Below are 8,776 nucleotides of genomic sequence, written 5' to 3' on the forward strand. Positions count from 1 at the left end.
CTCTCTTCTCTCTCTCTCTCTCTCTCTCTCACGCACACACACGCTTTCATGCGCCAACCTGTTAGATGAGCTCTCTCTCTCTCTCTGACAAGTTACCTTCTACCATTTTATTATAAAATCGAAGATAATGTTCTCTCCTGCTCCATGGTGAGTTATGATCTGAGATCCTTCGCTCTTATCAGGATGTCTCTTAGCACTTATCATGGTGCTTTCCACCCGGCGGCTCGCTGGGTTTGCCAAGTGTCACCCGGAGAAAGGGAAAATAGCTTAGTTACCGCTAAATTTCCAGAGCTAGTGACAACACTACATGTGGAAACATGCCAGACACTTCCACTCACCATCTGATTCGAGAAACCTTGCCCCACGCACAATGGTAATGTTTCCGTAGTCCCGGCAGCTTCTCCCTGTACCAAGCACCGCCACGCAGCACCAGAGAGCCACGAGTACGTGAGGTGAGCCCAGCGGTGCCACCATCCCCTCATTCACCCTTACTGTCTTCACAGCCTCTCCTCTCCTCCTTCCTGTAATGTCTTGTAGTTGTTTATTAATTTTTTTTTTTCGTTATTTAGGTATTTTTGGGTTATTTATTTAATTTTTAGGTTTTGTTTACATCTGAGCTTGGGAACAGCTGAAAATTTAGACGAATATTGAAGGGTCGTCAATATGTAAACAAGCAAGAAGACAATCTTTACCTTAGTTTCCCTTGCTGCGCTGCAATTCTCTGTAATAATTGTTTTTTTTTTTTTCTTTTAAATATGTTTTGGGTGTATTTAGGAGTGATGTGAGTGTTTTTTAGTGTCTTAGGGCTGTTTAGGAGTGCTTTGGGTGTATATTGGCTGTTATCAGTGTGTTTTGGGTGAATTTTTGGTGTTTTAAGTGTGGTTTAAGTTGTTTTTAGGTGTATTTTACGTGTTTTTTTTTAGTGTTGTGGAGTGTTTTGAGTGTATTGTGGGGTGTTTTGCTGTGTTTGAGGTGTTATGAGTGTGTCTTGAGTTTATTTTGGGTGTTTTAAGTGTTTGGGTGAGTTTGGGTGTGTTTGGGACGTATTCTGTGATGATGTGGGTGTTTTGGATGAGTGAAGCGTGTTTTTGGGTGTGTTTGGATGATTATTGTGGGTGTTTTGGGGTGTTGAGAGTGTTTTGAGTGTGTCTTTTGGATGTTTTGAATGTGTTTTGGATGTGTTTGGGTGAGTTTTGTGGGTATTTTGGGGTGTTGATAGTGTTTTAAGTGTTTTGAATGTTTTGAGTGTTTGGATGTATTTGGATGAGTTTTTTTTGGGGTATTTTGGTGTGTTTTGGATGTTTTGAGTGTGTTTGGGTGAGTTTTGTGGAGATTTTGGGCTTGAGAGTGTGTTAGGTATGTTTTGGATATTTTGAGTGTGTTTTGGATGTTTTGAGTGTGTTTTGGATGTGTTTTGGTGAGTTTTTGCGCTCTCTTCTTCTTAGTGACTCAAAAAGTGCAGAGAAATTTCAATGTTTATAAAGTGTTTTATAAAGTGTAAGTACTGTGAGAGAGAGAGAGAGAGAGAGAGGAGAGAGAGAGAGAGAGAGAGAGAGAGAGAGAGAGAGAGAGAGAGAGAGAGAGAGAGAGAGAACTAGCAATCACACACACACACACACCAATGCAATCATAAACATTCAAATTTCCCGCCCTTTTTCAATCCCTAGGAAGGAGAGAGCGCGAGACAAGACGGGACATCCTACAAAGCCTAACATTTCTGCCAATATTACAGGATGGACAGGTTAAGATGCCACACGGAGGGGGGTGAAGGAGCCTTGGGGATGCCTGAAGGAGGAGCAGTGAAGGAGGGAGGCCTGGAGGTGAAGGAAATGCAGAAAATTCCTCTAATACTGAGCGCTTCTCTGGTCAGACCATCCTTCACTGAATATTTGGACCGAGGCTTCAAGATACGAGGTGACAATCCGTTTTTAAGTGTTTCAAGGCAGTTGTAAGTGTTTGTAGCTTGTTGTAATGTTATTTTGAGATTTTTTTTTTATTTTTTTGTGAAAGGAGGGAGAAAGCTTAAAATACAGTAATAATCCCGAAAAAAAGCTTAAATTGAGAGTCTTAAAAGTTAGCCTAGCTGTTTTAAGTATTTTAAGTTACCAGAAGAGAAGAAGCTTAAATGTAATACCAGGATCAGGAAAAAGCTTATTTCTTGCGATAGAAAGAGAGAAAAGCTTAATATTACCCCCTCCACCCCTCCCAGTGAGCCAGGCGACCCTCCAGAACAGCGCCATCCTGCCCACTTGTGGTGTGGCAGCCCTGATCGTACCCCTCCCTCCCTCTCCCTCCTCCTCCTCCTCCTCCTCCTCCTCCTCCTCCTCCTCCTCCAGCAAAGAAGAGACCTTTGATCAGCTGGTGGACAGGTTAGTGTTGTTGTTGTTTTTGTTGTTGTTGTGGTAGTGATGGGGGTGGTGCTGGTGGTGGTGGTGTTGGTGGTAGTTGTTCAGCTCTCTCTCTCTCTCTCTCTCTCTCTCTCTCTCTCTCTCTCTCTCTCTCTCTCCTCTCTCTCTCTCTCTCTGTTCTGCCAGCCTTTGCCTTTAGCATTGCTAGTTTTTCACAGTTGTACTAATCTTTTATTTTGTTGTTTATTTTTTATAAATTCTTTTTTTATTCTATTATGTTTATTGATTTCTTGTTTTCTTTATTTCTTTATCTATTTCTTTGTTTCATTTCCTTCTTTATTATATTGATTTATTTATATCATTTTCTTTCTTTATTGATTTTCCATATTATTATTATTATTATTATTATTATTATTATTATTATTTATTTATTTTATTTTTTTACTTATTTATTTTCTGTTGTTACTGTTCCAACTACTCTTATTTTTGGTTCTTGTTCTTGTTCTTGTTATTATTGTTATTATTGTTCTACTCCTATTGTTCTTCTGTTAACTTCTGTTTTTGATCGTATGTATAGTCCTGACGCCTGCCTTGTGCGCTATAAATTTATCAAACAACAACAATCTCTCTCTCTCTCTCCTTCTCTCTCTCTCTCTCCTCTCTCTCTCTCTCTCTCTCTCTCTGCTATTATTATTATTATTATTATTATTATTATTATTATTATTATTATTATTATTATTATTTTACTATTACAACAACTACTACTACAACAACAACAACAACAAACTACTACTACTACTACTACTACTACTACTATCACTACTACTACAACTACCACTACAAAACACACACGCACACAAACACCAGACCCACCACCACCACCACCACCACCACCACCACCATTACCACCATCACTACTACCACCACAGGGTCCGCGCCTTTAGCCGAGTACACGCGGGGGGCGTTGTAATACTGGTGGGTGCTGTGTTTGGCATGGAGGAGGTGAACGGGGTGTTGGGGAAGTTATCAAGGAGGTTACTACCACGCCCCTCCCCTGCTACTGCCTGCCCACGGGGAAGCCCAGGCTGCCGCGCACATACAACTACTGGCAAAGGTTAGTGGTGGTGGTGGTGGTGGTGGTGGTGGTGCAAGATGATGATGATGATGATGAGAAGCAAGAGAAGGAGGAGGAAGAGAAGGATGAGGAATAAGGAAGAGGAAGACGAGTGGGGGAGGAGTAGGAAGAGGAAGAGAGGAGGAGGAGGAGGAGGAAGAAGAGGAAGATTAGGAGGAAGAGTAGTAGTAGTAGTAGTAGTAGTAGTAGTAGTATAGTAGTAGTAGTAGTAGAATAATACCAAATATTAACTCTCTCTCTCTCTCTCTCTCTCTCTCTCTCTCTCCTCTCTCTCTCTCTCTCTCTCTCTCTCTCTCTCTCTCCTCTCCTCTCTCTCCTCTCTCTCTCTCGGGCGGTGGGGGGGGGGGGGGCGGGAGGGCGTAGTCTGGAGGAGGCTGGCGGGGGTTATGGAGGGGGTCCTGGCATCCCCCGTCTCCCCCCATTCCCTCGCTACCCCCATTGGCCTCTCACCGGCACGTAAGTAGTAGTAGTAGTAGTAGTAGTTGTTGTTGTTGTTATTATTTTTATTATTATTATTATTATTATTATTATTATTATTATTATTATTATCGTTATTATTATTGCTATTATTATCATTCTTATAATTTTCTCGTTATTTCTACTATTACTACTACTACTACTACTACTACTACTATTACTAGTACGGCCCTCCTCCTCCTCCCTCCTATTCGTCCTCCTCCTCCTCTCCCTATCACCACCACCACCACCACCACTACCTACCACTACCACCACCACTACAACCGCTATTATCCCAACAGAAGTAGCGGCGGGGCTGGAAGTGGGCGGGAGTTTAGCAGGCTTCGCTAAGATTGGGCTGGAAGTTAACGGAGGAGTAGGCGCGGCACGTGACAATGCAATACAGGGCTTACAGAGGGCAGGCGTGACTGGGCCCTGCCTCGCCGCCCTTGTCAACACCCTAGAGAGAGATACGCTCACCTTGTAGAGAGAGAGAGAGAGAGAGAGAGAGAGAGAGAGAGAGAGAGAGAGAGAGAGAGAGGATATATTTTAATTTTCTTTCGTTATATATTCAATTTATTTATTCATTTGTTATTTTAACGGTTACTTTCTTTTCTCAATATTTTTCGTTCGTTTTTTTTATAATGTAATGCTTAATTTTATCTATATTTGTTTACATTTTTTTTATCACTTTCGATTTTATATTCAGTTCATTTATTTATCTTTATTTTTAAGATCATTTATTTATTTAATTTATTTTTTCGCTCGTTTTCATAATGGGAATGTTTACTTTTATATATATTTTTATATATCTTCGATTTAAGTGTGTCTAAGTATTTGCAAGGATCATTTATTTATTTATTTTTATTTTCCGTCCGTTTTTTTTTTTTTTTATAATGGAATCTTGTTATTTCATCCATATTTCCGTTTTCTGTTACTTGTTCATGCCAGGGGTGACAATAAACATTAAGATTATTACTGTTTTTAATCCCAGAGAGAGAGAGAGAGAGAGAGAGAGAGATACAAAATCCCATTAATTATTTCAACACTTTCCATTATGAGAATTTTGAATGTATTTAATGTATTTGAGTGTGTGTGGGGGATTGTTTACGGTGCGTTTGGGTATGTGCAGGGTCTTTTGAGTGTATTTGAGTGTGTTTGGGGTGTGTGCAGGGTACGTTTGGGTGTGCTGGGTCTTTTGAGTGTATTTGAGTGTGGTGGGGGTGTTTTTTTATGCGTTTGGGTGTGCAGGGTCTCTCTCTCTCTCTCTCCTCTCTCTCTCCCTCTCTCTCTCTCTCTCTCTCTCTCTCTCTCCTCTCTCTCTCAGTAGTTACACAGGTTTTCAAGCGTGTCTTTACTGTTCTGGTGACAGATTAATAACATTTCTACACCACTAACAGGAAAAATACGTATTTTAAAAGGCTCTAGTCGAAGTGACACAGGTTTTTAATTATGTTTTTTTTACGGTTCTACTGACAGATTACGAACATTTCTATATTATTAATAGGAGAAACGCTTTTGAAAACCCTTCTAATCATCTTTGTGGCTTTGGGAAACGGTCGTTAGGTCAGTCTTGCCCCACGCACTCTAGTGAAAAGTGCGTATTTCCGGCAGCTTCTCCCTGTACCAAGCACTGTCACGCAGCACCAGAGCCATGAGTACGTAAGGTAAACCCTGCGGTGCCAGCCTACCGTCAGTCAGCCTTACTGTCGTCATGGTCATGGACTTCTCACCACGCTCCTTACAAAAAGTGCCTTGTATTTCGATAAATGGTTCTTTTTCTTTCTTGTTTAGAGTTTGGGTACATTCTCTCTCTCTCTCTCTAGCTCTCTCTCGTCTCTCTCTCTCATCTCTCTCTCTCTCTCTCTCTCTCTCTCTCTCTCTCTCTCTCTCTCTCTCTCTCTCTCTCTCTCTCTTTCTCTCTGGCCTTGACCCTCGGAAGCCTAAGGCCGGCCACACACGTGCAGTTAAAACTGTCAGTTTGGACTGTTCAGTTATAACTGACAGTTTTAACTGACGTGTGTGGGACCATCAGTCTCAGTTCAACAGAACTGCGCAGTTCGACTGAAGGAAATAGAAAAGTTAAAAGTTTTAACTGTCAACTGTGGCTGTTTGACTGAGAACTGAGCGTGTGTGGGGCTTAACTGCGCAGTCCTCAGTTGACTTTCAGATTGGACGGAAACACCATGTGAGGGAAACACTTTACTTTTGGTAACGTTTCGTACAGAGTACTTCCTCAGAAGTACTCTGTACGAAACGTTACTAAAAGTAAAGTGTTTCCCTCACATGTTGCTTTCTGTCCATTCTGTCTTAACTTATTTGTTTGACTTTCAGATCTCATAGTGTTTCTTTTCTTTCAGTGATCCAAAACAGTAATTATGTCTAGAAAGGAGAATCAAACCATTGCAGACTTTATAGAAATTTATAAAGATGAACCTTGTCTGTGGAAGATTAAATCTGAAGATTATCACGATCGAACTAAGAAAGATGCAGCATATGCCAAATTATGTGTTAAATTGCAAGAAATTGAGCGCTTCTTAGTGTTTTTTTTTTCCTATTTTCTTGTGCCATTACTAGTAATACCCCGAGCGCTGCTAGATCGTCCTCCTCGGAATCCATGGTTAAACTGAACGATTCAACTGTACGTCTGTGGACTTGTCAGTTGACAGTTAAAACTGTCAGTTATAACTGAACAGTCCAAACTGACAGTTTTAACTGCACGTGTGTGGCCGGCCTAAGGAGGCCTGTCACCAAGCAACACCTGCGTCTGTATTGTAGTGGTGCGATCTTTCCTGAAGTAGTCACACCCTAACTCGGTGGCGGTGCAAAGGAATCTGCCCCTCCGGGCTTCGTCGGTTCGTCCCTGCTGGCCCTCGGCGCCTTGCGCCTGCCCATCTTACCCTTAGGTCAGCAATAGTTCCTGGGTGACCCATGTGTCTTATCTACCCTACGGGCCATGTCATCAACTTTACTACGTAAACACGACCCTCACTACAGTTAAGCTCTCCACAGCTAGTCCTTCTCACACAACTTCACTACTGCAATTAACTACTATAATGAATTCAGTTTCCTTAATCTCTATTCTAATTAACTTAGTTTCCTTAGTGTTTTACATGCCTCATATTAGTCTCTCACCGCCAGCCTCACAGGATCTTGTGAGGCGGCACAGCTGACGATTACGCTCCCCTCATTTACTTAACCTTCATAGCACCGGAACTTAAGAAACTACTAACTTATTACACTAGTTCACACCAACTCTCATAACACAGAACATGTTATTTAGCATACATTTGTTTGTTCTTCCATCACTTCCATAACACTTACATAACCGCCAGCATCGCTGTTGGCGGTAACAATGACAAAGATGAGGGATTCTCAGCCTTTCCTTCATTATTAATCTCCTCACCTTCATGTACTTCTCTTACTGCCATGCAATAAATAAATAAATAAATAAATAAATAAATAAATAATAATTTATAAAAAAAATGAAAACTACTTCCGAAGCTATGTGTACCTTTATATTATGTATCTGTCCACAGTTGGTAAAATTTTCAAATTTTTAAAATAAATGTATGTATGTATGTATGTATGTATGTATAGTACAATAAAAATAACATCTCCTTATTTTATAGAAAATCTGCGTAACACAACATAACACATGTCATAACAATAATCATTGTTAATGCACATTATGACAAAGCCATGAGAGAGAGAGAGAGAGAGAGAGAGAGAGAGAGAGAGAGAGAGAGAGAGAGAGAGAGAGAGAGAGAGAGAGAGAGAGAGAGAGAGAGAGAGAGAGGTGGGGTCTTAGATAGAGGAAATAGGAAGGGGGTCTTTGAGAAATGTAGAAACAAGGAGGGAGTGGAGATGGGGAGGTGGATATAGAGTGGAGCTGAGAGAGGTGTGGCTTAATTGACACGTCACGACCTTCTGGTCAATGATATTTCCTACTAAAATGTCGCTCTAGCTAAAAATAAGGGAAGGAAGCCTACTTCATCAAGTATGGAGTCCTCTGTACAACAATGTATTTTACACTGTTGTCATGCACTTATTTGATTCTTCAACAGCTCTACTGATAATGTTGTAAGCAATGAGTTCTCAAACTAAGCTTAGGAAAAAAGTCCTCGCAACTGCCGAGCCACAAGGCCAGCCGGAAGAACCTCGGCTTAGAGCACCGGCTTTATGGGTAGGATCCATTTGCTGCCCTCTACAGGAATGTCAAAATCAGGGATGGTAGGCATCTCGCTCTTGGGCTGCACCTTTCCTTCCTTAGTCACCTGCAGCGGGTACCTGTGGCGGGGGGAAAGGAAGAGGAGGGATGTAAATAAACAGTGAAAATATGCAGCTGACAGTAATTTTGAAATGGGGAGAAATGTAACAACAATACTTAGATTCTTTTTTTTTTTTTTTTCACGGGAATTCCTTGTGGTGTGGTTTGGAGTTTATGACTTCTCTTTATTGATATTTGCACCCAAACTCATTATTACCCTGGCAAGTGTGTACCAACCTAACCACGTGTGGCTTCATTACCGTCACCGCCACTGCCACCACTTCTACCACCACTAACAACAACACACCAACACTTCTCCCACAAGTACAGTACGTTACATAATTATATAACCATCACAGCCTTCGTGCCATGCAGCTGTTGGCTCAAAACAAAGAACTAATACAAATGAAAGCAGTTTATTTCACAAGAGTGCTTTCCCTTTCTACTTTCAGCATCGTAACCCAGACAAATCTCTGCACTCACGTCAGAAAGCGATTCTTGGACTCCTCGTTGGGTTTGCCATGGAGGAAGCACTTCCAGGATTCATCCCCGAGGTCTTTAATTCTC

General features: G+C 41.3%; 1 protein-coding gene and 1 long non-coding RNA gene across 4 annotated transcripts in view; both read left to right on the forward strand.

Annotated features, from left to right (window-relative positions):
* The first annotated feature begins 228 nt into the window (after positions 1-228).
* LOC135089942 (uncharacterized) lies at positions 229-4,914 on the forward strand. 3 transcript variants are annotated; one of them, XM_063986133.1, is made up of 6 exons: positions 229-452; positions 1,733-1,914; positions 2,210-2,284; positions 2,318-2,369; positions 3,278-3,462; positions 4,242-4,914. In XM_063986133.1, exons 2-6 carry the CDS (start codon positions 1,734-1,736, stop codon positions 4,424-4,426), a joined length of 678 nt encoding a protein of 225 aa, XP_063842203.1. In that variant the 5' UTR covers positions 229-452; position 1,733; the 3' UTR covers positions 4,427-4,914. The 3 variants fall into 3 exon arrangements, 2 of the variants coding, with proteins under 2 accessions (XP_063842203.1, XP_063842204.1); XR_010261686.1 differs by having other exon boundaries at positions 235-443; positions 2,210-2,369; XM_063986134.1 differs by lacking the exon at positions 3,278-3,462 and having other exon boundaries at positions 239-452.
* A 1,794-nt stretch (positions 4,915-6,708) lies between these two features.
* Positions 6,709-8,776, forward strand: part of LOC135090007 (uncharacterized) — a 3,243-nt gene continuing 1,175 nt past the window's right edge. Inside the window, exons 1-2 of the long non-coding RNA XR_010261729.1 lie at positions 6,709-6,845; positions 8,662-8,776. The exon at positions 8,662-8,776 is cut by the window's right edge and continues 1,175 nt beyond it. This is a non-coding gene — a long non-coding RNA (uncharacterized LOC135090007). The remainder of the gene's footprint in view (positions 6,846-8,661) is intronic.

Source organism: Scylla paramamosain, chromosome 34 (assembly GCF_035594125.1).
Source record: "Scylla paramamosain isolate STU-SP2022 chromosome 34, ASM3559412v1, whole genome shotgun sequence".
Lineage (NCBI taxonomy): Eukaryota > Metazoa > Arthropoda > Malacostraca > Decapoda > Portunidae > Scylla > Scylla paramamosain.